Source organism: Lepidochelys kempii, chromosome 6 (genome assembly GCF_965140265.1).
Source record: "Lepidochelys kempii isolate rLepKem1 chromosome 6, rLepKem1.hap2, whole genome shotgun sequence".
Classification (NCBI taxonomy): domain Eukaryota; kingdom Metazoa; phylum Chordata; order Testudines; family Cheloniidae; genus Lepidochelys; species Lepidochelys kempii.
Genome location: NC_133261.1, coordinates 87,361,147 through 87,389,060, shown reverse-complemented (window position 1 = coordinate 87,389,060; position 27,914 = coordinate 87,361,147). Strand labels below are relative to the sequence as shown.

The following is a 27,914-nucleotide window of genomic DNA, read 5'->3' as shown; positions in this document are numbered from 1 at the left end:
ACCTTTAAACACTTAATGCACCTCGCACACAACAGAGGTGCTGTTTTTATGTATCTACAGAAATTTGGGAATTGGCACAAGAAACAGAGAAAAGCAGAGCAAAATGGAAATCAATTCTTTAGGCAAAAATTGAAGGACCAAAAAATTATTCAGTCCTTTTCTTCCATAGAGAAATCTAGCCCAGTGTGTCTGGTTTCAAATTATGGTGTTTCTGTAGTTTTACTTTTGACATTTTATACAAGTATGACCACAGTTCATATTCCTATGAGATTTTGGACAGGATGTTTTCCATTGATTCAAGTGTTATTTAGACTACTACAGCACACACACAGTACAAAACAAATCTGTACTTGCAGAATTAGCTGGAACAAACTATGACACTTTAATGACGTCCTGTCTGGAAAATGACTGAAATGAAAACTAACTCATCTAAAAAACCATACAAGATAATCAGGGTAATTATGCTACAAGAAAACATACATATTCACATATTAACACGATAAGCTTCACTGAGCCTGAGACTATTATATTTGCCAGGCAGTGACCTGTCATTTTGAGTTCTCAGAACAGTAACAGATTTTGTTTTATGTCCAGTAAGAGAAAAATCCAGTGCTAATCTTTTGCTTCCCACACGTCAGCAAGCTATATAAATTTAGTAGCTATGTCTAATAACTCGGTCTGCAAGATACATTCCCATTCTGAGAATAAGTCTTAGGTATTACAAGAAAGGATTGGTTTGCTTTTTTAAAGCAAATTTTTTTGCTCAAGTAATTCCTATTGTGTCTATTGCAGATGACAGATTTTCTCTCCCAACCAAAACTTTTTCATTGTAGGTACTTAGGTTATCAGATTAACAAGGCTTGCCACAAAATATTTGGGAGAGAGGTAAAGGGGAATGCAATATATTTGGTCATGCCATTAACATGTTGAGTGAATATCAGCATGGATCAATTTACTAACTCCCTGTACAAGGAAGTAAATATCTTCACTGAAAGCTTTCCAATAAGACAGTGTGGTCTGGCTTTGTCTGCTACAAACTGGGCAAAGATCTGTTCCATTAAATAGTGCCTGAAATCTTCAAAAGTCATACTATGATCATACTACCTGATCATACAAAAGATCATACATCTTTTGTTTCCAAGGTGAAGATAAAAAGAAATTGCGTTGACAGACTCAGGTTGGTGGGACTCATGCTAGTGCTCTACAAAAGCTGTGTAGACAGCACCTGGAAGTTGCAGCTTGGGCTTTGAAGCCAACCCAAGTCTGTCAACTGAGCTGGGAGGCTCGCAGCCACAGACTGTGTAGACACAACCTAAAAAGCCAACAACAACAGATTGAGAGGTGATGTGATTACAATGGATAAGTACATTAATGGGGAGAAAATATCAGCTACTAAATGGCTCTTTAATCGAGTGGAAAAAGGTATAACAGGAACCAGTGGCTGGAAGCTGAATCCAGACAAATTCAGAATAGAAATAAGACAAATATTTAACAATGAAGGCATCCACTGGAACACAGTACAAAGAGAAGCCAAGCATTCTCAAAACTATGATACCCGCATGAGGAAATAAGAAAACAGATCAACAGAGCCAGACTTGTACCCAGAAGCCTCCTGCTGCGAGACCAGCCCAAGAAAGAAACCAACAGAACTCCTCTGGCCATCACATCCAGTCCTCAACTAAACCCTCTCCAACGCATCATCAGTGATCTACAACCCATCCCGGACAACGATCCCTCGCTTTCACAGGCCTTGGGAGGCAGGCCAGTCCTCGCCACAGACAACCCGCCAACCTGAAGCATATTCTCACCAGCAACTACACGCCGCACCATAGTAACTCTAACTCAGGAACCAATCCATGCAACAAACTTCGATGCCAACTCTGCCCACATATCTACACCAGCGACACCATCACAGGACCTAACCAGATCAGCCACACCATCACCGGTTCATTCACCTGCCCGTCCACCAATGTAATATACGCCATCATGTGCCAGCAATGCCCCTCTGCTATGTACATCGGCCAAACTGGACAGTTCCTATGTAAAAGGATAAATGGACACAAATCAGATATTAGGAATGGCACTATACAAAAACCTGTAGGAGAACACTTCAATCTCCCTGGACACCCAATAGCAGATTTAAAGGTAGCCATCCTGCAGCAAAAAAACTTCAGGACCAGACTTCAAAGAGAAACTTCTGAGCTTCAGTTCATTTACAAATTTGACACCATCAGCTCAGGATTAAACAAAGACTGTGAATGGCTAGCCAACTAGAAAAGCAGTTTCTCCTCCCTTGGTGTTCACACCTCAACTGATAGAAGAGGGCCTCATCCTCCCTCATTGAACTAAGCTCATTATCCCTAGCCTGATTCTTGCTTGCATATTTATACCTGCCTCTGGAAATTTCCACTACATGCATCTGATGAAGTGGGTATTCACCCACGAAAGCTCATGCTCCAATACGTTTGTTAGTCTATAAGCTGCCACAGGACTCTTTGCCACTTTTACAGCTCCAGACTAACACGGCTACCCCTCTGATACAAAGAGAAGGTAGACTATCTTTTGACGTCTTCAAATCAAGACTAGATGCCTTTCTGGAAGATATGCTTTGGTCAAACAAGTTATTGGGCTCAATGCAAGGGTAACTGATTGAAATATAATGGCCTGTGCTATCAGGTGATCAGATAGATAATCCCTTCAGGCCTTAGATTCTTTTAAAGATCGGAAATTCTGCAACAGTGTCAGTGTTCTGTACCAGAGTACCACAGAATCCAGTAGCTTTGTTGCAAGTTGTAGGTGAAGCTTATAGTGCAGTAGCTACCAACAGTCATACTGTTGGGATAAGTAAGGCTTAAGTAAAGACCTGGGAAACCGCTGGTGTGCTGGCATGGTATTAGGGAGTAAAGGCACAGGCAAGCATTATTTCTCCGCTTGATAGATAAGTTGCCATCCTTTTCCCTTCCCTTCTACTTGTTAAGGATTGATAAGCGTTCCAGCTGCATAAGGAATGCGGGGATCTAAAGGATATTCTTTTGTAAAGCAGTGTTATCTCCCCCCTCCCTTCCTTTCCCAGCTACATAAATGAGCTTGGGTTCATGGCCCCTTCCTCCCTCCCCTGTGAACTGCTGATTAAGGGAACTTGTGGCTATAATTACTGCAAAGACATGTATCTTCAAGGTAAAAATGTCTGTATAATACGCGTAATGCTGTAAACAGTAAACAGGGGCAGGGATAATTATATTCAGTATATGGGCATTCATATGGCTAAATAAGGGTTTTGGGGGTGTTGTAGTAAATGTAGGTATTTATATATTAACTTAGATAAAAGAGTGTGATGTGATTAACTCAGTGCTTACTCGACAATTGGGTCAAGGGGAACAAGTACTGCAATAAAGAAGCCCGTCTACTCAATCCACCTCTGGGTCCCCCCTGCTCTTCATCTGGCATCATGGACAGAATCCCGGGGGAGAGTCGTGCCTGATCACCATGTCTCGTCATGGATTCAATGAATAAGTTGAACAGGCCCTTTACTGCAACCCTGGTTAAGGAGTTTATTAATGAACTGGTGGGGAAATGGGGGGGGTCCTTATGTGCCCCCTACACCAGGGATCGTCAGGATTGGCCAGCCATTCAGGGGTGGGTGGAAGCTTCCCTGGTATCCAAGTGCTCCCAGGATAAGAAAAAGGCTGTTTGTTGCAGGCTCTGTGTGAGGGTCTATCAGGTTTACGGGAGGAGGTTACCAGTCTTAAAAGCAAAGTGGAAACTCTGCAGCAAATTGCTGAGGAACAGCACAGGGTAAATCATCACAGTGTGCTGGCAGTCGGAATGGCTGAAAAGTTATGGACAATTTTAATCGTCTTACGTCAAAGAACCTGACCCTAAGGGTCAAGTAGACACCTTAAAGCAAAATTATTGTTCCCCGGCCCCATTTCTCTCCCGCTCTCACACTTTTGGTTTTCTGAAGTTTTAATGGACGGTACTTTGGATACTTAGTAAAAAGATTGTTTGGACAAAGCAGGACAGAGTCTGCTGCATTCCATTGAAATTTTTTAGAGTAAAAGGTCCATCGACGACCATGGAAACAAATGTTTTACTGCCTTTTTAAATAATCCCAAGGTAAAGGAAGCACAGGGTGTGGCAGCTGTGTGTTGCAGGGTGGCTATGTCGTTACAGGCAAAATGTACCACCTTGAAGAATTGAATGCACAAGTGAATAATCTAAAGTGAGTGAAGAGTTACAAGTAGCTTTTGTAGAAATTAATACTAGAGAGTTTGGGGGGAGTTTGGAGGGAAGTAAACAGTTGAGAGTTGTGGAAATGTTAAACGGTAACGGTTGTAAAAATGTTAAAGAGTAACAGTTGTAGTATTATAAAAGGGGAATTTGTGGTTTAAGACTAAAACCCAGGTATGTAAATGTAAATATATGTGCAACTCGGTACCGTCACATTGGGTGGAATCATGGTCGTTAAACAAATTATACAAGGGGGGTCAGGTGGCTACTACCATCACTATGCTTTTGTCCCCAGGTCTTCACAGCTATTCTGAAGGAAAATGGGCCCTTTCCCCACAGAAATGGTCTGTGAAGGACTGCTGCAGGCAGCAGGCAGCCAAATACTCTGATCTATATTATTTGACTATTAAACAAGTTAATCAAAATCACTAAAGAAATATAAGGGGTTTACATTAAAACTTGACTGTCTCTGATTGTACAAGATGGGAATGTAATCTGGGTACAGTTGTATAAAAAAAAATAATGAAAGCGGTACAAGGATGGGCAAAGGAAAATTTTTGGGTGTGAATCTTTTTGTGTAATTATGTAAGGTTTTAAGGACCTAAACCAGTACTCATGGTTTGTAAAATCCGGTTTGTAGGTTTGAAATAAATTGGTTTTGTTTTGTTTTTTAAATTAAAAAAAAACAATGCCACTAAAACTCCATTTGAATCTCTCATTCAAAGTTGCAACACTGACAGACCCTTGTGCTAGACAGGGGCAGCTAGTGTGATGTGGCTTTGGTATTTAGCATTTAACCCTTTGGGTACTTCCATGTTTTTATAAAGTATAATATCTTTTAAAATAAAAATTACAGAATATGTTCCTGGCTAGGGCAGCCAGAACTAAAAGAATGAAGAGAGATTCTGGATCCTTTTTTTGTTTTTTTTTGGGGGGGGGGAATAAATAGCAGCTAAGAACTGCAGGAGGGGAACAAAACATGTTAAAAGACAGTGCCCCTCTGGAGCAACAGCAGGGGTGAGATGCACAGCACTGAGCCTTAAGCTGGCTCTGAGTAATCTAACTGTCACAATGTTAAACCCTGGGATAAATGCTAGTGAGTAATCCTGTAACAATGTACAATGTGTATGATTTTTTGGGGGAAAATTTTTAAGCATGTTAAAAATGGTAATTGAAAGCAAATTTCATGTCAAAAGTCTCATGGTAATACTGTCTCTCAGCTATTACCTGTGAATAAACTTAAAGCTTGGCACAGCAGAGAAAGCATTACAAACCTGGTCGTGTTGTACAAAAGGGGAAACTGAGGTACACAACCTCATAAATGAACAGTGGAATAATTCACCCTTTCCCTTTAAGGGTAAAAACCTAGTCTGCCTATACAACAAAAGTATGAAGGTAATTCTTCTGTTTTTCCTGCACTCAGTAGAAAGATTTGTAAAAGGAAGGGGTATTTTTTAGGCAATAATCTGTCCCCACCAAGGGTCTGGGAAATGTTTATTTTGTTTTTCAGACACTCTGTGGGGAAGCTGGCACCAGTGGAAGAACAACCCAGAACACCCTGGATCTACTGTCGCAACAAAAAATTGTGTTGTGTTGTTTGTCTTGTTATTACCATTATTTTGGTGAATATTATACAAGGAGGATTACGCATATAGCAGCAAAGGTCAGTGCATGGTATAACCTGCCTGGAGAGCTCGATCTACCCATCGGGGGGGAATCAAATGACGTACCCCATTCCAGGAGAACACCATCCATTCCCAGTTCCTAAATGGAGGTTTCCTTACCTAGTCTTTGACCCGTTGGAGCCTTGCTTGCTGCTATTGGGAACGGAAAATGGAGGACAGAAATGGGTTTATTACATGCAAATAAAAAGGCACAGAATGGGCGTTAAAATAGGGATGAATGAATTCTGTTGCATGCATCTTACAGGTGGATCCACAAAGGAGCTGGAAATATTTCCTTATGGGTGAACATGTGAGAACCACTGTGGGAGCAGGTGCAACCAGAGCTCGTCAGTATGTCCTTTCAGTCCATTATATGGGTGGGTCGTACAACCCAGAGAATGGGGGGTGGACTGGGTACACCCCAACTGCAGCACACGCATAGAAGGATTGAAGCAACAATTTAATTGGTGGGTAAGGGGATACACATGGAATTGTCACTGCAGAAGGGATCTATGGGCAGTAGGAACCACAAGGTTGGGTGTATAGAATCTGGGGAACCATTGGGTAACTAAGTAACTAATAAGCCAAAATGTAAAACTTCAACAACAAATCAATGAACGACTGGCACAGCAACTATCTGCAATTGCAATGGATGGAAAAGGGCAGCAGACGTGAACCTGCTTTAACTCAGTGAACAGGAAACCTTGTGACATGGGTGGGGGATGGCTTCAAAAGGCTAACTTGGGGGTAGAAGATATGTATGGGAATGCAAAATGCTCAACTAAGAGGCTAGCACCTGGGTAATAGTTGCAGTGGTACCTTGGAATGAGATGGCAACTAAGGTGGTCCCCATGAGCCCTATAGGAATAATAAGAAAAGAAGGAGCTCACTGGGAACCACTAGGAAATAAATAGAAAAAATGCAATGGTGTAAAATAAACAATAATTCAGTTAAATAATTGTTTTGTCCAAAGAAAATATTTAAGTGTGCCCCTCCCCGATAGCCATAAAGGAGCAGACCCAATGGCATGTGCTAGGGGTGAACGATTGGGTGTAAAGTATATGGGGTATGGAGTGTTCTGCAGGAAGCGTGCACAATTCTGTAATATAACACTTTGGAATAGAAGTGCCAGCATCTGGCACAATTACACAAATCTACATGCTGCCATCGGGACTTCAGTGCACAAATGGATCTGTGGAATTCATTGCTGTGGACAATCAAACCAGTGCATTACCCAATTCCATTCCAAGTGGTCGAGCTGGTTTGGACAACATCCTGTTTCTCTGTAAATATTCAATGGGCTCATGATATTGACATGAGCACATGAACACTGTAGGGGCAGCTTCAGGCCAAGCAACGCCTAACGCAGGTCTTGGAAGCCCAGGCCCTTCGAGGAATGAATACCTTCCAACTAGCTACTAAGCTGCCTGCTGATTGTACTTGGACTGATGTAGCCTGTGCCCTTCAGACAGGCTTAATGGACACTCATTCACTTCTCAGTCGTATTAGTCATGTTGTAGGGATGTTATTCGTACTAATTGTAGTATTAATTGTATTCGTGGGGTGCTTAAGATTATGTGCTGCCCTAGCTTCTCTCCCCAAAAGTCATGCTTGTAAATTCAACAGCTTACCCCTCTTGTGACCCGCCTTCTCTCTCTCCCCGAAGCATGACCGGTGGACCAAGGTATCGGGCTAACTGAAGCCAGGGCCTCCAGCCCAAGTGCCCTGCCATCCAGTGTGCGGGAAGGAGGGGCGCCTGGGCTCTTCTTTGAAGAGAGTGGGGGAGTGCTGGGATAAGTAAGGGTTAAGTAAAGACCAGAGAAACCGCTGGTGTGCTGGCATGATATTAGGGAGTAAAGGCACAGGCAAGCACTACTTCTCCACTTGATAGATAAGTTGCCATCCTTTTCCCTTCCCTTCTACTTGTTAAGGATTGATAAGCGTTGCAGCTGCAGAAGGAATGTGGGTGTCTAAAGGATACTCTTTGTGTAAAACAGTTTTTCCCTACCCCTTCCTTTCCCAGCTACATAAACAAGCTCAGGGTCATGGCCCCTTTCTCCCTCCCCTGTGAACTGCTGATAAAGGGAACTTGTGGCTACAATTACTGCAAAGAAATGTACCTTCAAGATAAAAGTGTCTGTATAATATGCATAATGCTGTAAACACGGGCAAGGATCATTTTATTCAGTATATGGGCATTCACATTACTAAATAAGGGTTTTGGGGGTGTTGTAGTAAACATAGGTATTTACATATTAACTTAGATAAAAGAGTGTGATGTGATTAACTCAGTGCTTACTCAACAATTGGGTTGAGGGGAACAAGTACTGCAATAAAGAAGCCTGTCTACACAATCCACCTCTGCATTCCCCCTGCTATTCTTCTAACACATACCTTCTTTAAAAAACCTAATCTATAGCAAGAGTGCTTACTGGAAAAGTAAAACCTTGTCATTTCATTTACCAGGTGGATGTGGTTAACCAATAGCAGGGTTGGTCTCAATGGCCTGACTTCCAACAAAGCTCAGCAAAGTAGGTGCTCTGCTCAACACAAAACCATGACCTAGAATCAGGTAGTCTACAGAGACAACACAGTGATACAATCATTTCATTTTTAAGGTAAGTCTCTTTCCTTTTCACAGCTCACATGCAACACTCATCATGTGACCTGTGAGAGAAGATGCAAATCTGTTGGTTCAAGGAGCAGAAGGTTCTACATCTGACCAGGGAAGTCGAGAATCCCAAATGCTTATGCTACAGCAAAGTCACCCTTTACGTCCAAGAGATTGTGGAGAACTGGGAGGCAGGGAGATTCCTAAATCCCACAAATGCTTGTGGGGTGTTGAGAACCCAAGTGGGGGTGCCAGGCAGGGTCTAGGAGCAAAGTTAAATCAGATTGGGGTTCTTCCCGCAGATTTTCATCCTTCCAAGCAACAGCAGGACTCTTGGTCCCATACTTCCCTCACCTCCCTGCCCCCCCAGCCTTCCTCATCTCACCTCTGCTGCTCAGACAACTTCCCCCACAGCCAGGAGGATTTTGTCCCCACCTTAAATCTTAAGATGTTTCTGCCCCTCTCAACCTTCTCCTTAAGACAGTTCTTTTGGAGGAGTGAGGGTGAATCTCTTTCCAAAGACAATCTTGGTCTCAGACTTTACCAGTCTCTAACTGATGCTCTGATGGTATCTACATTGCTGTGACCAAGGACCTCTTGATACCAACTGGAAGAGGGGAGAGATACATGGATCCCTATGGTTCACCAAAAGAGGTCATGTAAGGTTCTATTGAAAGAATGTGTGTCACTAGTCATCATAATCAGCATGACATGTATGTGCAGATAATGCATAAGGAGTGAGAACATAGTGTTCAGTATACGCAATGCCTTGTTGTTAAAGGCAGGTCACTCTGTGGGTATTGAGACAAATTTCTGCAGACAGGAGGTGGGAGACACTTCTCTCAGTGGTTGACCCTTGTGTATCTCACAATGGAATTTTATTTGCCGATTGAGTCAAATGCTAATGAATAGACTAGAAGTGCTGCAAGAAAAAAAAAAAACAAGAGGGGTTATCCTGTTGACAAGTAAAGACAACATATTTTTTGTAAAGTATAACTGGAGGTACGGAGGTATTCCTGTTATCCTTCAAACTGGAAAGACAAGGGAAGGAAAATTTCAGCCAGCCTGGTTGAACATGCTGAGAAAGAGACTTGGGGTATACAGGAGACAGGGGAATGTCTTGTGAGTTAAGTTTATGCTTTGGAAAGCATGTGATTGTTTTACTGGAAAAAATGGTTACACAATCTTACTTGCTATCATATGTATCTTTGTTAATAAAGAAGTTCTTGTTTTCACTCTGTTGAATTAAGTGGAATGCTGATCCTGAGGTGCAATTAGAAAGTTGGTATGTATTATTCCTTTGGGAGCACAGAATCTGGACGTTCTGAGAGCGTTCAGTGGATCAGGGGCTGGGCGCTCCAGAGGGACACTTGGAGGACTTGGGTTGGTGTGTGCTAAAAGAGAGACAGACAAAAAGCCTGGAGCAATCTGGGAGGCAGTGCTCGTGCTGCCAGAGGCTGGCGGTGGTGCTGGGAAACTGACCCAAAATAGACACAGACAAGACATCCTCAGGTAAGGGAAGGTTGTAGGGAGGTGCCTCACAACCCTGGATACCCCTGGGAAGCATCACAGTTGCCCAACACCTTAAATCAGGAAGTTTAAGGAGTTTGGCTTAAATCAGCCAAATTCAATCGAAAAAATCTAATGATTTATGTACTTTTCCCCAACAGAAAGTTCTAACTGTGGGGATGCTAAACCGAACGTTGTGGTGGAGGGTGCTGTCTTTTGTTATATTCAGCATCTATTCTGAAGAAAAAGTGTGATCTTGAAAACAGTGTGGTCAAATGGCTGAGGAATGGACTCAGCTTCGTTGCTGTATCACTGTATGAACTTGGGCAAGTTACTTTACCTTCTCCAGTTTTCATATTTTCCATCTATAAAATAGGGTACTATGTTACTGGGTTACAGAAGCGATGAAAGGTTTGTAATGAATGGCACTACAGAAACGTACAGAAATATTACAAGACAAAATCAGAACTAATGGCCCAAAATAAGCATTTGGGGTTAATAGTGACACAAAAAGTTAGTTGTGCCAAACCTAGGGAATCAATTCATTACCTTTTTTCCTTCAAGAACCCATTAGGCAAGAGGCAAATTACTGCAAAAGTGTTCCAAGCTATCATATTTTGAATTATGTTTTCACAACACTAAAAAAGCAAGCTCTTGTTTTAACCAAAATATGAAAATTAAAGCAAACACCAAACGGTTTCAAAAACCTGTTTTATTTGGACAGAGTAAAATACACCATATAACATTCCATTTTCAAACCATAATCCAGAGCCATTAATAAGTGTTTTCTTTTTACCAAACATCCTTGCCAGAAGCAGTCAATGCGACTAGGAAAACTAGTTAATCTCTCTCTGCTAGAGCTACGAGGTGCGTATCAATCTCCGCTTCTGTAAGGATCCTAAAGGGGGAAAAAAAGCATTCCAGAAATAGTTTTGTTTATTCTTCCCCTTAACCCACTGTCTTCCATCTTTAATGCCCCCACAAACAAATGTAAGTAGTACAGCTGCATCTTCTGTCTTTTTAAAATAATTGCTACAGCAATGAATGAGCCATGGTGATTATTTTTGAAAAACCAACAGGAGAGAGTCTAGGGTCCTGGAGAGCAATGGTGACAGTGGTGGGACAGAACAGGTCATTATATAGTCATTAGTAATACCCTTGCAAAGCTGATGAGGTAGCTACTATGATGTACTGGGGTGGGGAAAAAAAATAAGAGTGGTCCAAAGCAATCAGTAGGACCATTACTCCAAAGGGGATTCAAATTCTGGCCCTCTTTTCTTGAAAGGATGGCTATGACCAAATATGGAAGTCCCACCTCCCGCAGCATACACACCCACTGTCAGGGAATACAAGGGAAAAGCCTTAGCATGGGCCCCTGAATGGCAGCAGCAAAAAGGGGAGCATGGCAGTAGGTGTCCTGTTAGGAGGGAATCTTCTGTGCCATTTAACACTGAGCTAACTTGCATTTAGTTTTCCTAAAATGTATTAAATGCAAAAAGCCAGCATTATTTCACCCTTAATATTGCATTAACAAGCACTCAAGTTAGGAAATCCCCAAAACTGATGTTACACCATGCTTGCACAGGTTAAATATTAAAGAACAAATACATTAAATTTAACTAAGTAAACATGAACAGAAGATATATGTACACCATGGCCAGGTTAGTGCTGTGAAAACAACTATCCCTTTTGGAAGTTCCAGACTCTGTATTTGATATTTCCCCTTAAGGTTGCAATGATGTCAATTTTAAAGGAAGAGAAAGAAAGAAATCCAGACCTAATTGATCTAGGGAGCTTACAAGTTCCACTGGTTTCACAACTAGAGCCAATGTGTTCCTTGAACCTAGGTATATACTAAAGCCCCCAGTGATTCTAAATGCAGCCTTTAACGTAGCCATCTTCAAATGACTTCATAAGAAACTTGATATGGAGCTATTTGGCCTGTAGCGTTTATAAGCTTGCTGGCTTTGCCAATGGAGTACAGTGTCCTTAACGGGGGTGTCTTTAAAGCATGTTTGGAAAAAAGTTCCAACAGACAGAGGTAGAGCCATCCATAATTTTTTTAAATATATATTTTCAGGTAGGGCTTGGCCAAGTTTACATAAAATTTATAAACCAAGTTCATTATTCCTGATTACTTCAGTCATGGATTCTGAAGCGACCAGTACTACAACTTAGCTTCCAGCCAAATAACAGAAAAAGCTTACATTCAAATTAAAAATATTTCCCCCTGTTCTAAATTCAGATTAGCACACAGCTATGACTAAAGATCTCTAATTTACATGACCAATTAAGACAGAAGCAAGGGGGGAGATGCAGTTTGATTCAAGAGTCTTCGTTTGGGATTGTTATTCTGTTGCATAGTATGATTACAAAGCATTTATACAAGCAGTGCACGCAACCAGAAAGTGGGTAATAGCTCTAGACAATCCCAGTTACTGACTCTTAATGGACAATGCAGAAAACCAACTCTGTTGAAGTCTCGCCCAGATACCCCTCCCAAAAGATGGCCAAGCCAGTCTGACTAGGCTCAAGGAGCAAAGATAACAAAGGAATTAGTAGGTTTATCAACTGGGTAGACAGACTCCACAACCCAGGGGGGCAGAGTTTGGGGTAAACTACATCCTACCTAAGTTTATTTAAAATAAATATGCTTGTAGACCTTTTGTGTTAAAAACCCTGTTCTCTTACTATGCTTTCTTCCTACTATTGAGATTAAACAATATTTGTTTTGAAAGAGCTATCTGGATCCCATGTTCACAAGTGGTCAGAGGTCACAGCTCCCGAAAGGAAGACTTGCTGGCACACAACCCAGTTGGGCCTGCAGAGTAATCATGGTTAGTGCAAAAGGTGCTGTAAAATCACAGTATTCCACCCCAGATTACGTGAAGACAAAAGATCCAACACCCCAACAGGTAAAGGCAAGAGACTCAAAACTGGAGGGGTATACTCAAAGATCGAGAGGAGGAAAAAGGTGCAGCTAACACTGATTTAATCTATATTTTAAGTTGCATGTACCCATAAACCTAACCACCACTTTTCAAGAATGAGCAAGAGTTATCTCAGTGATATTTACTTCAGAAGGTTTACTCAAAGACCTTCTCTATATTAGGAAAAAGTGTTTTTAAAAAATGCATGTTAGTGAACACGTTGCAATTACTGTGTTCAATATTCAGTATTTTTATTAATTACTTGGATAATGGAGTGGAGAATGTGCTTATAAAAATCTGCAGATGAAACCAGGCCGGGAGGGGGTTGCTAGCACTTTTGAGGGTAGGATTAGAATTCAAAGCAACCTCAACAAATTGGACGAGAATTGGTCTAAATCAACAAGATGAAATTCAATAAAGACAAGGGAAAAGTACTACGCTTAGGATGAAAAAAAATCAAATGCACATATACAAAATGGGGAATGACTGGCCAAGCAGTAGTACTGCACAAAAGGATCTGGGCATTATAGTGGATCACAAACTGAATATGAGCTGATAACGTGAGGCACTTATGAAAAAAGCTATTATTCTGGGGTGTATCAACAGGAATGTCTTATATAAAAGACACAGGAGGTAAATGTCCTATTCAGTTAGGCTCTGGTGACACCTTAGCTGGAGTAGTGTGTCCAATTCTGGGCACCACACTAAGAAAGATGTGGATAAACTGGGACAGCCTAGAGTAGAGCAACAAACACGAAAACCTGAGCTCTGAGGAAACTTCAAAAGAACTGGGCATTTTTAGCCTTGAGAAAAGAAGACTGAGGGGTTTTTGATAACAATCTTCAAATAGGTTAAGGGCTGTTTGTGGTGGGGCAGCTGCCCCACTCCTGAAGAACAGGGGTTAAAACAGCCAAGCTAGGCTGATTGGAGTAGCAGCCACAGCTGTGGCCAGCTCAATTAGGGCCCAGCTGGCCCTGATAAGAGGGGTGTGGGCCAGAACTGGAGCAGTGCTGGGGAATAGGGCAAGGGAGCTCGAGCCTGGTAAACCTCCAGGCTGCAGGCCTTGGTAAAGGCCTACACAGTTATTGGGGTTGCAGAGGTGCAGGCTGGGGTTAGCCCCTTGCCAATGATGAGTGGTCATTACAGACTGCAGTTTGCCCCAGTGAGCGGGGTCTAGATGATGACTGGCAGTAGCCACTGAGGCAAGATGGGTTTAGAGGGAGGGGAGACCCAGAGTAAGGGGGTTACTGCTGTGGGCAGAACCCTGAGGTAAAGGGCACTGGGAGGGACACGGGGCCAGTGGCAAGCAAGACACTGGCCTGCAGAGGGAGCTCTGTACACTGGAAAAGAGCTAATTCCCAGATGACCAGCAGGAGGTGCTGTGTTGGTAAGTCTCCCTTCACTACACTGTTATAAAGAGGAAGGTGATCAGCTGTTCTCCATGTCCACTGAAGGTAGGACAAAAAGTAATTGGTTTAATCTGCAGCAAGGGAGGTTTAACTTACTTATTAGGAAAATCTAACTATAAGCAATAGGCCAGGCTTCCAAGAGAGGTTACAGAATCCCTATCGTCTTCCAGCCTATTCTTAAAAGCCTCCAAACACCTGTCAGGGATAGTGTCTAGGCTTCAGCATGGGGGTGTGGGGGAATGGAAAGAGAAGGATGGACAAGATGACTTCTCACGGTCCCATCCAGCCCTACATTTCTATGATGCTATGTTGTTAAACACCATTTAACACCTAGCATATACAAGGTTTAACACCTCTAGAACATGTTAGTTATCATGGTCAATGGAAAGGGAAGAGGATGGTAGACCATGTCTAGTCAGTACCAGACTATACTAGGTGCTAATGTTTTAATTAAGTGCTGCTTAAAAACATGTTTGGTTTTTTTTTTTAAAGTCTTCCTGTCTAGTCAGAGCTTAAAGTAGGACCACAGTTCCCAACTGCAAAAAGTGATCTGAAAGGAAGTCAAACTCTCCCCACACCCCAAATATTTAGAAAGTGGCAAGCCATTCCCCCCCCATGTCTTCATTTCCATCTATATTTTAATCTACCTTTCTGAAGGGAGGGAGTTAAAATTAGCCATTCATAACCCAGAAAGCACAGCAAGTTCCACTACAGTAATTTAACTTACCTGAATTTAGGATTTTCAACTGTAACTACTCCAACTTCTAGTTCCGAAGGTTTGAAATCAATGGACAGAACAGTAGACAGGCAAGTTATACCTGTCTAAAAGTTAGATAAAAGAAATACTGAAGAAAGAGCACTCAAAACATTTTCAAGAGCTACCACCTTTCAATTTCAAATTAAATCACTCCATCTCTCCCCCACATACTCCCAAATTTTCAAACATAAATTGCTCCTGTTGCAAAATTCAGCTCTCTCTCTTCACCCCAGGCAAATGATCTACAAGATAAGGACCCCCTTAATAATCAGTGTATCTTGGGATTTCCTGATAAGAAAATCCAACAAGTTGTTTACCATGCAAAGGTTAAAATCTTTTGATTTGAGCTGGAAATAGAACACATTTACCACCAACAAAAAAACCGAAAACAATCTAGACATCTTAATTACAAGCCAGTTTTACCTTGGTGGTTTTTTTTTTTTTTTGAGGACTTGGAATCACCACCATGCTTTTCACAAACAGATATACAAGTCACTTGTGCAGTTTCTATTTCATTATGATCTTTTTTTATAACATGCCCTCATATTGGGGAAGAAATACTGCACTTAACCATGATTATTACCTTTTCTGTTTTTACTAATTATCCAAGGTATGTGTTACAAGTGTTCTCTCTCAACCTCTTTCCATACTTAATCCTGCACTGAAGTCATAACTGTAATGTTGAGGCTTCTCATAACAATGAAGGGACAGAAAAGATCTTTTGTAGATGGCTAGCTGGCCAAACTGATTTTAATGTTGCTGATATCGTATTGTTAATGGTGTATTAGGGTGACTAGAGCCTTGGATAGGCATCATCTTGTTATTTAAACTGAAAAATAAATAGAAATGCAATAATTTCTGAAACACTAAACTGATGTGTTGTAGTAGTATTATGCCTTCATTACAGGGTCCAGTAGAAGCCAGATTATGAAAGAATCTTTTTAATCAAACACACATCACTTAAAGGCTTTCACTAGGATCCTGGAAAAGCATGAAGATGCCATCAGGTTTCTTGGTTTTGCTCAGCAGAGTCACTTATCATGGCTGACTCAAATTTTAAAAGGAACATTTAATGGGGTCAACATAGCCCAAAATATAGGCTTGTGAAGATATTTTTACAAAATTAAAAAAAGGACACCAATAGACGTGTTTCTATGAATTGATTGGAACTTATTTGCATTTAAACATTCCTTTCAAGCATTTGCTTCCAAAACATTGCAGTGCTATGCATTAAAAACAGAATATGAAACTGACTAGGAATAGACTCAATCTACTTCAATTGCCCAATGTGAGTGATACACAAGAAGCCAGCAAACAATGGCAAAATAATTTTTATTTTTGAGACAACTATTTTGGATGGGATACTCAAGAGTCTGAAGGAGTTAGGTATTCATCTCACATTGAACTAACACCCTTAATGCTCTTTTGAAAACCCCAGTTTTCAGCTCTAATAATTTTAGGTGTTAAAATTATGACTGTTTAATTGTCCCTATAAGGCTGTAATTTGTAACTGAATATAAGCAAAGTGTTAACATGTTCTAATGCTAACAAAGCTTTTTAAAAGCTTACACAGTAGTGCAGACTTGAAGAAAAACCGTAACAATTTAGCTAAACTTCTCAATTCCATTTCTAAACATGTATCTGTATTTAAATAAGCCATCTCCTGTTGAATCCTGCAGTGGAGGATTTTATTTTAAGGTTATTATAGTTTGTGACTGCAGTGTTTGGTGTATCACAAGATCAGATAGGAGAAATAGATGGATCATGAAGAGGATTGTTTAAACTCAAATCTCTTATGTTTAGCTGAAACAGTAAGGAAAATTTACACAAGATAGTGTTTACATATTAAGGCTGTGTCTTGAATGATGATTTCCATAATAGCTGGCATTATACTTACTACATGTACACATATGCAATAACAGGCATACAATTGCTGAATGGAGTATCACAGGAGTCAGTCAGTGCATTACTATACCCAGCCACACTCTGTAGTACTAGGATCATGGTGATTTCCTGGCCCTTCATCTTTCCTTCAGTGGAAAAGCAGGATAAATAGTATCCATGTACAAGAAATCAGAGTGCAGTGGGACTGATGTTCAATGGGGACATATTAGCTTCCATAACTTATTTTTAGGAGCTACTTGTTTTGTGGTCAGTTTCAGAGGAAAGAAAAATACAACTGGAACCCCCACACACATGCACACCCTCAACTGACTTACAGAAAGTAATTTTAAAATCTGCCCTAAAATGCATAGTAAACTCACCACTTCCCTCGCTGAAAATAGCACTATAATCTCTGGCATAACTGCACTTTTAGTACCTTGCCCCTCTAACAGGCCAAATATGGAGGATCAGGAAGTCACTATCTTCCTATCAAGGCTTCTACTGGTAGCCCTATGGATATACATCTCCATTAGAGGAGATGCATCCTTGACCAAGACGATTCTAGCATTGCAGCTGCAAAAATCATCTGCACTCACCACAACTGTCAGCACTGGTGCTACATAACCTCCTAGAATATAGTAACCTCCTATTTTAAAGTGCTTTCTCGCATGCAGGTTGGTTTAAAAGCCTTCAAAACCATCTTCAGTGACTTGCTCCTCAGACAGCAAATCCAATATGACAACTACAAACTGATGACAGGATTTCCTGGCTTCCACAATGCAGGATCCTGAGCAACCACCACACTTAAAATGGCAATGACAACTCTGCAGTAACAGGCCAGGAGCACTGAAAGCTGATAACAAGTAAATGACTTTAGTTCAGTTTGTGCTAATATAAGAATCCTATTTCTAAAAGGAAAAACACTGTCTATAGTCAAAAGAACTTGAAGGGTGGAACAAAACTAGATTTCACTGCTTTTGTCAGTTTACAAGGAAGGAAAATATTACACATCCAACAACTAAACAATAACATTGAGAAAATCCTTAAGGCAAAGCCAACTATATATAGATATTGGAGGGCAAATGGTGGCAAGCCATCTAATACAACATTCTAATGTCAATGTGTACGACTTTTGTGTTTTACAAGGAATCTTTGATACACTGGTGGGACATTTGGGCATATGAACAGCCTTATGAAACACTGATTAAAAAATGCACCTAACAAAAGGAGGAAACACAAACACTTCTTTGCATCATAACCCTTTACACAAGCACTACAGGCAGTAGAGCGCTTTTGGCTCAGTTTGATTTTCCCCTTCTGGCTTACCTCTACTGTCTGTTCAAACGTCCAGTCATATTTCTTCTTCACTTTCTTTTCAAGAAAGCTGGTTGACTCTGTTTGTTTGACTCCTGCAGCTGTGGCCTTGAACCCACAATAGTAACCTGCAGGATCACACTTGTATACCTGAGGGCCATGTTCTTCATCAATACCAATCAGTATCATGCCTATAAATAAAATAACTTTACATTTTAATTTTTGATATAACCAAAGTGCCATGTGATTGGGGATTCTGATTTTTAGAACGTAGACTCTCCTCTAGTATGAACCGGGACAGTGCACAGTTAAATACCTTTTTGGACCTAGCCCCATTATTCTGAGGTTCACATTTCCCCTTTATCACTAAGGTGACATACTGCTCAATTGCACCTCATTTCTAGGAACTGTACCTCATTTTAGACCAAACCAGGTTTTTATCTCACACAAAACAAACCATTCATTCAATGCAGTGTTGACTTTGCGAGAGAGCCACAAGGTCAGGTAATACAGAAGTTAAGGTGCCAGTAACAAGGTTAAAAAGTCAGCCGCAGAGCCCATCCTGTACTATTTTTTTTTTGTAGAATGTCATAAATTTAATCATACATTTAACCTGGAAAAAAAATAGGAAATCTTACAAATACGTTGCATAGTCAAGTTAATGAAAGCACTGGAACCTTAACTTGTACATTTTTGACTGACATTTTAACTTTACAATATTGCCTCACACTGCATTACATTTCTATTTAATTTCATAGATTTAAAAAAGTGAAGGAAAAGAAAGAACTTCAAAGACAATTAAACTTGTAGATCTTAGATGCTCATCTGACTTTACCAGTGTAGATTTAAGATCTCTGAACTACTAATTTTATGCATGTGCTAAGTACAAGTAATAAACAGATGCGGAGTTGAGATTTACCATTGTATATACATTCAATATGCAATTTTAAAACAGTAAATTAAAACCTCAGTACACTCTGAGCAGATTAAGCACCATAAATAGAGCTGGCTGAAACTTGTATTTTTGGTCTGCACTAATTTTCAGGTTTTTTTAAAATTGGGGTTATTTCGCATAGGAATGAAACCAAATTTGTCAATTTCTCAGCAAAACCAAGAAACTTCTTTCAGAAACACCAAAAGACCGTGTTTCTGAACAAAATTCGTGAAACTGACAAGAATGTAAACTTAATTGAGCTTCTGCTAGTGCTCCCAGTGTCTGCAGCTCTGCTCCCTGGCCCCAGGGAAGTCTGCATGTTGGGGCTACTTTTGAGGGCTGCAGACCCTGTAAGCCAGTCCCAGGATTTCCAAGCTCTGTGGAAGGGATCCTAGAACCCCCTTAGAGCCCCTGCTGGAGCTGGGTTCTCTAGGCTTCCGGGCTCCCCGCTATGGAGTTGGAAGCCCAGCCCCAGATAGAGGTGAGGCTCCCAGGTCCAAGCAAGGAGACTGGAAGCCCTAGCCTGGTGGGGCTACACTTACAGCAAGACACTCAGGGTTTCTAGGCTCCACGCTCTGGTGCCCTTCCTGCCGCACAGCTGGGAGCCTAGAAGTCCCAGGGGCTGCTAGGCTCCCTGCTACATGTGAGGGAGTCAGATACTTCAGGGTCCCTGAAGGAAGGGCTACTCTCTGGAGCTATGGACCCTGGAACCCAGACTGCAAGCAGCCCACTAGGAGAGCAGGCAGGTTTCCCAAAACGTTTCTCCTCCTTGCAACAGCATTTTTTGACTAAATTAGGCTTCCTCAAAGTGAAATGGTTTGCCTGAGTTCATATGGCGAGTCAATTGAAGAAACAGCAACATAATCCCACAGTCCAGATGCCAACACCTGTTTTAACCATTAGTCACCACTACTCTTTACAATATGCCCATATCATTTTACATATCTAGAAAAGTTGGTTAGAATTTGTTCCCATATGTTTAATTTAAAAAAATCTGTATCTTAGATTTATCAATTTGGTACACTTTACTATACTTACAGCAACCAAGAGGCCTCATTTCAGCATTTTGTGTGTAGACCTGAGAAATATCTGCAATCCTTTTACACAGCATGTCCACTGGGATCTCATAGCCATACTTGTATTTCCAGTTAGCAGCCTCGTAGCGGGCTCTCTGAACCTGAGACCTGCTGTCAGCTAATATAAAAGACAAAATATTTACTTCCACTAAAGTAAGCACTACTTCCACTAAAAAAATGTTTAGAGAAAGTTCTTGAAAACACACCACATTGAATTGCTGGATATGCTGTTGATAGTAATAACCGGATCTCCACCCTGGAAGATCCCACTGTGCTAAATCTATTTAAATAAATTGTCAGTTTGTAAATAGCAAATCTCTTAAGCCTCATCTCCAATTTTGGATTACAGGAGTTTGCAAACATCAACATAACATGAAATGAAGTAATAAAAGAAAGTATTTTAAAAATTTGGATATTTAAACAGAAGGTAAATTACCTGTCATTCCTGTCATTACACATCCAATAGTTTCAGTAATTCTGAATAAATGAGTCACTGTGCTGGAATCCAATAACTTGTCCTAATAGACAAAAATACTGAAATAATTTAAAAGAAACAATAGTCCTTTACCCATATATTATTACCAGATCACTGAGGCCAGGTCTACGCTACAGGGGAAAAACGTCACCCCTGAGCAATGCAGTTATACCGACCATAACCTCCCCATGCAAACAGTGCTGTGTTGATGGGTAAGCTTCTCCCGTCAGTGTAGGAGTGTCTTCACTTAAGTGGTGCAGCTGCATCAATGCAGCATTTTAAGTGTAGACCTGTCCTCAGGCCAACAAGAGGCAGAAATCAGAAAATTACAGTGGAAATGGTCTTCCAAGCACTCCACTATCTACTATCAGCTTGGAAAGAGGGGGAAAGTTCCAACATCACACTGCATTTGCACAGAGTTGCTGAATTTCCACTATAAGTTCCTAGTATCTTGTTCTGCAGAAATGTGGGAAGAATTTCTACTACTATGTTCCAGTGATCAGTCAAACAGGTAGCAAAGGAAGAAGGGGACCCCATCAAAGATTAGTCACTGAGGTGCAATGGAGGAAGATGGAAACCTCTTCCCCAGGACAATTTTGAAGATCCCTAGACAAAGATTTAGTAACCCCTAGTATGTTTGCTGCTCTTCAAATTAGGAGTTAAATTTTTGCCTGCTTCTCTTCCTCAGCATTGCTGTGTCACTCCATTCAATGTGCTGACAGACATTTACTGAAGTCTTCCTCTCTGTACCACTGATACAGTGCTTTACAGGTAAGGTTTCAGAACAGCAGAACTGGGAAAAATGCACAGGTAAACAGTCCTACACCTCAAAGACAGATGTATTCTCAGGTGGCCCAGGGCTTTGCAATAACGGAACTATATGGCGTGGCATTGGGTGCTGAGAAGACGCTTGAGCAGCAAAAGGAAGGCAAGTCAGGGCAGGCATAATGGCAAACTGGTATGGTTTAATTCAGTGGTTTTCACACTTTTTTTTTCTGGCGACCTAGTTGAAGAAAACTGATGCCCGCGACCCAACAGAACAGGGGCAGGAGGTTAGGGTGCAGGAGAGGATCAGGGCTCTGGGGTGGGGCCAGGGATGAGGGGTTTGGGGTACAGGAGGGGGCTCCAGGTTGGGGGGGGGGGCTCAGGGCTGGGGTTGGCATGCGGGATTTGGGCGCGGGCTTACCTCAGGCGGCTCCCGGTCAGCAGCGCAGCAGGGGTGCTAAGGCAGGCTTCCTGCCTGTCCTGGCATTGCAGACCGCACTGCGCCCTGGAAGTGGCCAGCAGCTGGTCCAGCTCATAGGCACCACCCTCCCCAGGTCCCATTGGCCAGTTCCCGGTTAATGGGAGTGTGGATTCGGTGCTCACGGCAGCACACGGAGCCCTGTGGCCCCCCCGCTCCAGGGCGCAGAGTCAGAACAGGTAGGGACTAGCCTGCCTTAGCCGGGCAGCACCACTGATTGGACTTTTAACGGCCTGGACTGTGGTGTTGACCAGAGCCGCTGTGACCAGTACTGGGTTGCGACTTGCAGTTTGAAAACCACTGGTTTGATTCACAGACACATGGCTGATAATTTCACTAAATTTGCTATTTGCATTCCAGAAATAGGGTTGTGTGTGTTTGTTCTACTTACGGGTACTTTCTTCTGTGTTACAATTACTGCACAATCTTTCCCACGAACAGCTACTGATGTAAGGCCACCCTGGTTTATAGCCTTAAAAGCATATTCTAGAAAGATAAATATAATCAGAAATACTTGTACCATTGCCACTAATATTATATTTGGGGGCAGAGGCTGCAAGCCCACCACACACATATATCCCACTGGGGACCAAGCCCTCTGTTTGCAACAGCTTGTCCCAATGGACAAATATACCGAGCTTGACTCTCCTCTGCTCAATTAGAGTGCTGAACAGTATTAGATGTTGTTGCTCTCCCTTTTAAAATTTGAAACAAGAAATTCTGCGTCCCTGCCAGAGGGAAGACAAGCAACATTAAGGTTTAATAAAAAAAATAATCAGGTAGTCAAGTCAGGACATACAGATTTAAGTTTGAAAGTTCAACCTTAACTTTACCACCTTCAAGATGTTATGTTAAATATAGCGTATAAAATAAAATTTCTTATAAACTTTATATAGTAAGCTACACTACAGTGCCAAGTACTCATGCCTGGCTTGATTTTTAAGTCTCAGCAAGACCTGCAAAACAAGCCAAATAAAGGAAAAGCAGTTCAGTGGTTGACTGAAATGGCTCAATGTTAAAACATTAACTTTGAAGCTATGTAAAAAACTGAAGTTAAAAAAAACCTTTCCACTTGAAGAAACTAAATGGTTATAATTTTAAAGCCACTGGATTAGATATTCAGACTTAAAATTAAATCAAAACAAGTCTGTACTGTAAGAATGAATAAGCAATTCCTGTTTGTTATATTACATACACAGCACTTAATCAACAAACCATTTGTGACAGAGACCATATAACAAGAAAATCACAAGGGGCCCAGAAATAAAGGTTGAGCTTTCAGCAGTCCCTCAACATTTTCTGGATCTTAACATCGCATTAATGACTTTATTCCCCAAAAGAATTTTATTTTATTTATATAGAAGAAACCGACAACTGAAGTTGTAAGTCCAATTATCTAGAATTATTTGGCTCCATCTCTTAAACCACACTGCTGTTGACTATGGCCTCCTAAGCACTTAACAAGTAAGTTCCCCATGATTTTATTTGGTAACTTGTGTATTAAAAGAGGAGAGCTTATAAATTCATATTTACATAACACCTAATTATCAACTACTTAACTATTTGGCACTAGGTAAATTTATAACTAGTAAACAAAATTTATGCTAATAATGTTCTGATTAAGCATTCATTATAAATTGCGCTACCTCAGTTTCCAGGGAGATATCCGAAGAAAGCCTTTGTTGCAATTTAACTTGTCCCAATTAAGTAATTTTATTGCAATAGTACAGTACAGACCCGTTTATGCACAGATGTTGGGAGTCAAGCCGTCACGACCGCGTGTTAACGGACCACGGGTTAAGAGGGCCATGCTGAAAAAAGTGTCTGATTCCCTTAGGGAAAAAAAGCAGTTTAGTGCTCTTTTTGTCTCGTGCTTTTTTTTCTTATGAAGTCTATCATTCACCGCAGATGAAATGCGTTCACGGCTGATTCATTGGCTTTCTCCAAAAATCAATACTTGCGCTATGCCATGACGCTTTTTAAAATGACTTATAAACCCCTTGCTGGCTTGGAAGGATTCATCCCCTGTTAAATTTCCAAATTTTGTCACTTGGGGTTGAAGAATTGGCCCACTTAGCGGCATTCCTTTCAGCCTTTCCTGAGCAAACCACGTGTGCATGGCTTTGTCTGTTTTCGCTGAATAGCGCACACGTTTTCGCTTAAGCCCCACAGCAGAATCAATATTTTGTACAAAGCCGTTCAGTTTAGATCAGTTTTTAGTCCTCCTCAGAAGGTTCGGCAATCCCAGTATCTTTTGAAATTTCGGCTTAGGTTTCTCCGCTATTTACTCTATCTATTGCAGCTAGCTTTTCTACCACAGTGTAGGAATGCTGATGCTTTCCCTCTACCATTATATTAGGCCTACGGTTAAAATTTTCTAATGTAGTGTGTATATATATTACTATATATCTCTCTACGTGACAATGACTAAGCATGCATGATAAGTCTTTACCAATATCTGTAAAGATGTACAACACGTTTCCGCTCCACATTTCATCGATCTGTCAGTGAATTAGTGAGGAAATCTGTAGCGCTATATAGCAAGTTCCTGAACCGCATGTTAATGAGTCCCACGTGTTAAATAGGTAGCACTGGGAGGCATGGCACTACCGCGCGTTAAGCAGATTCGCAGATAAATGAGTCTGTACTGTATTTGACATTTATACAGACTTTCATCCTTCAGCATTTCAGTGGTACTGTGCATATGTATTCAAACTGCAGCAGGCTCTGCACAGCATGCAGAACTTCGCAACAATGGGAAAAGGGGAAATTGAGGCACACCTATGCAACAAATTCTACTTGAAAGAAACCTCCTCTTTGTAAAGCTGACACAATAGAAGACACAGGAATGCCAGTACTGAGGCAAGTTAACAGCAACAAGGGGTGCTTCTGAAAAGAACTGTTGCCTTCTCCAAGCACCCATGCATCATTTCAGCAGCAAGTTTCTCAGCTTTGGGAAGTAAAAGACAAAGTTCTTCCTAAAGTCAGCTCTTCCCTATAGCACACGCAGTCACATTCAATGTGCTACCCAATTGTTTTCAACATTTAATTTAACAAACTAAAGTATATTTTGAATAATTATATTAAGCAACTTGAATTTATAAGGGACTAAAGTGGGAGGGGAAAAAAGCCATACTGTACTACACATACTGATTTGTTTGTCCCTATGTTAAATCTATATCCTAAATTAAACAGTTTTATTTTCAGATTGTCCCAATTCAGTTATTACACAGCAACAGTATTTTTTTTATTTATGCAGAACCACAGTTTTTTCTAATCCAACAGGATACAGCATTTGATTAATTTGGGTATGGCAAGTGAGAGAGCTTTGCACTGCCATGTCAATTCCCAAGTTTCTGATCCCCTAGATGGTGGGAGGCTAAGAATATTTCAGAAGCATAAACATATACAACCACCATGCTTCAAGCCCGTGAAGGTGCTATAACAGTTGGATCCTAAGAACAGTGCTCCCATCTAATCCAGTTCTCTACCTGGAGAGATGGGGACTGTGGCAGGTTGAGAGTATAACAACTGCAGGAAATAATTGTGTACATGCTAAAGTTGAGAGAATCTTCTTGACTTGGCAATGAATTCCAGAGACTGCCCAATTCTCCCTAATACATAAGAAGTTTGCTAGTAAGATAATGCACATCTGAGAACACTTTTAGAATGAAAAGTATCTGGACAGTCGAGCATTACACGAATCAGTGCTTTGCATTTTTTTTATTAGTATGGCAGCCAACAAAAGTGTTTGGAACTAACAAACATTCATGGGCCATCCAAGAAAGCAAAGAGTCAACCTGAAAACTGACTGGCTGCTCAAAAATAATATTCTTAATCAGTCACATTCCATTACTTCCCTTCCCCCAACTACTTCAGGTAATCATGTAGCAAACCTAGAATGCTAAATTCTCCATTTATTTTTATTACTTTAAGGGAATTATAGACCAGTCAACCTAACTTCTATACCTGGAAAGATACTGGAACAAATTATTAAACAATCAATTTATATGCATTTGGAGAATAGGGTTTAAAGTAATGATTAGCATGGATTTGTCAAGATCAAATCAACCTATTTTCCTTCTTTGACAGGTTTACTGACCTAGTGGAGAAGCGGGAGAATGATATATCCTAATTGTAGTAAGGTTCTTGACACAGTCCCCCATGACATTCTCATAAGTAAACTAGGGAAATGTGGTCCAGATTAAAACTTCAATAATGTGGACACACAACTGAGAAAACTATGCAAAGAATAAACAAGTAGTACTTGTTAGTACTTAGAGACTAACAAATTTATCTGGGCATAAGCTTTTATGGGCTAAAACCCACTTCATCAGATGCAACGATCAATGGTTTGCTGTCAAACTGGGGGAACGTTATCTAGAGGGGTCCCACAGTGGTCTGTCCTGCATCCAGCACTATTCAATATTTTCGTTAATGGAGTAGAGAGTATGCTTATAAAATTTACAGATGGCCCCAAGATGGGAGGGACTGCAAGCACTTTGGGTGGCTGGTTACGCTCCCCCGCTCGCTGTGCGTAGGGGTAGCTCGTGGAGCGCGTTGCAGCCCCCCACCCCCCAGGAGCGGTGGTGGGGGGAGGGCCATGCTGAGCTCCCGCCCCCCATGACGGTGCAGTCCGCGCTGGGACACCGCCCCTGTGGCAACCCCCCAAGCCGCCCCCCGAGAAACGGCGGCAGCGTCTCCCCAATCTCGGCAGCGTCAGACCCGAGCGCCCCCGGAGCAACAAGCACAGGCGGGCCCCGGGAGCCGGGCGGGCCCAGGCCCGGGGCAAGGGCCCGGCCCGCACCATGACGGGGCAGGTCGGCGGCTGCCGTGCCGGACACTCACCTACTTGGTAGAGGCGGCCCTCGGGGGAGAAGATAGTGATGTGGCGGTCGAAGCCGGCGCTGGAACCTCGGGACATGGCGGGGGGAAGGCGGCAGCGGCGCAGGAGACCGGCCGGTAACGCAGCGTGCAAGGCCCGTTCCCACCAGCCTGAGTCTGGGACAGGGAGTGCTTCCGGGGCACGCGGGCACGTGCTCCTCGGCGCAGGCGCAAATAACACACCATCGATGAGCCAGGGCCGAGGAGCCGCTAGCTCGCGTATAGTCGCGACACGCTTCGACAGCACGCGTCCGCTCCTCTGCGCACGCGTGTAATCAACAGCCTGCCCTCCCCCATGCAGCTACAAACCCCCGCCTACTGCGCAGACGCAGGAGCGTGAGGTCTTTTGATACTGAGCATGCAAACGAAACGAGAGGTAGCGGCCCTTCACTGCGCAGGCGCTCTGCTGGCCTCTTTCCAAGGTGTTGGAGGTGCTGTCGCTTGCCTGCCCAGGCAGGGGGTCGCTGTGACCTTTGCACCTGCCCCAAGCGCACAGGGCACGCCGGGGGGCTGCACCTTTTGCCGGTGGCCCTGTTAGGGCTGGGGGTGACCAGCAACATCCCCTCCTGCCAGCACTGTCTAACCTAGCCTGTCCTGGGTGTTGGAGCATCGCCACCTGTTCACATCAGGCCACTGGCTGGGAAGCTGCAATATTTAAAAGTTTAATGATGTAATTCGCCAATGAGGCGTGGGACACCAGTGTTCACCTGGGCAAGGCTGTCTCAGAAACTGAGGGCCAACAAATCCAGCTGTCCTCAGACTCGGGAGAAGATTGCACCGTTGCAGTTATCGCCGCCACCCAGCCCCTGTTGCATATTGAAGATTCACAGAGTGGCCACGCAGATGTCCCCAGTGTGCAGTTCCTACATTGTAGGAGCACTGTGTGACAGATCAGGCCTGCAGCTCTCATGTTGGTTCACCTACCCCTTCCAAAAGAACTGGTGTGAAGCAGATGGCTGGAACATCAAACTAATATACAACCAGTGGTATACAA

General features: G+C 42.1%; 1 protein-coding gene across 3 annotated transcripts; it reads right to left on the bottom strand.

Annotated features, from left to right (window-relative positions):
- Positions 1–10,711: 10,711 nt before the first annotated feature.
- On the bottom strand, positions 10,712–27,162 carry PSMA6 (proteasome 20S subunit alpha 6). Of its 3 annotated transcripts, none has more exons than XM_073349035.1 (7): positions 26,889–27,162; positions 22,428–22,522; positions 20,755–20,836; positions 20,281–20,436; positions 18,321–18,499; positions 15,081–15,175; positions 10,712–10,912 (listed from the first exon to the last, which is right to left on the bottom strand). In XM_073349035.1, the coding sequence occupies exons 3-7, from the start codon at positions 20,768–20,770 to the stop codon at positions 10,855–10,857; spliced, it is 504 nt and encodes a 167-aa protein (XP_073205136.1). In that variant the 5' UTR covers positions 20,771–20,836; positions 22,428–22,522; positions 26,889–27,162; the 3' UTR covers positions 10,712–10,854. The 3 variants fall into 3 exon arrangements, with proteins under 3 accessions (XP_073205136.1, XP_073205134.1, XP_073205135.1); XM_073349033.1 differs by having other exon boundaries at positions 26,885–27,051; XM_073349034.1 differs by lacking the exon at positions 15,081–15,175 and having other exon boundaries at positions 26,885–27,051.
- Between the last annotated feature and the right edge of the window lie 752 nt (positions 27,163–27,914).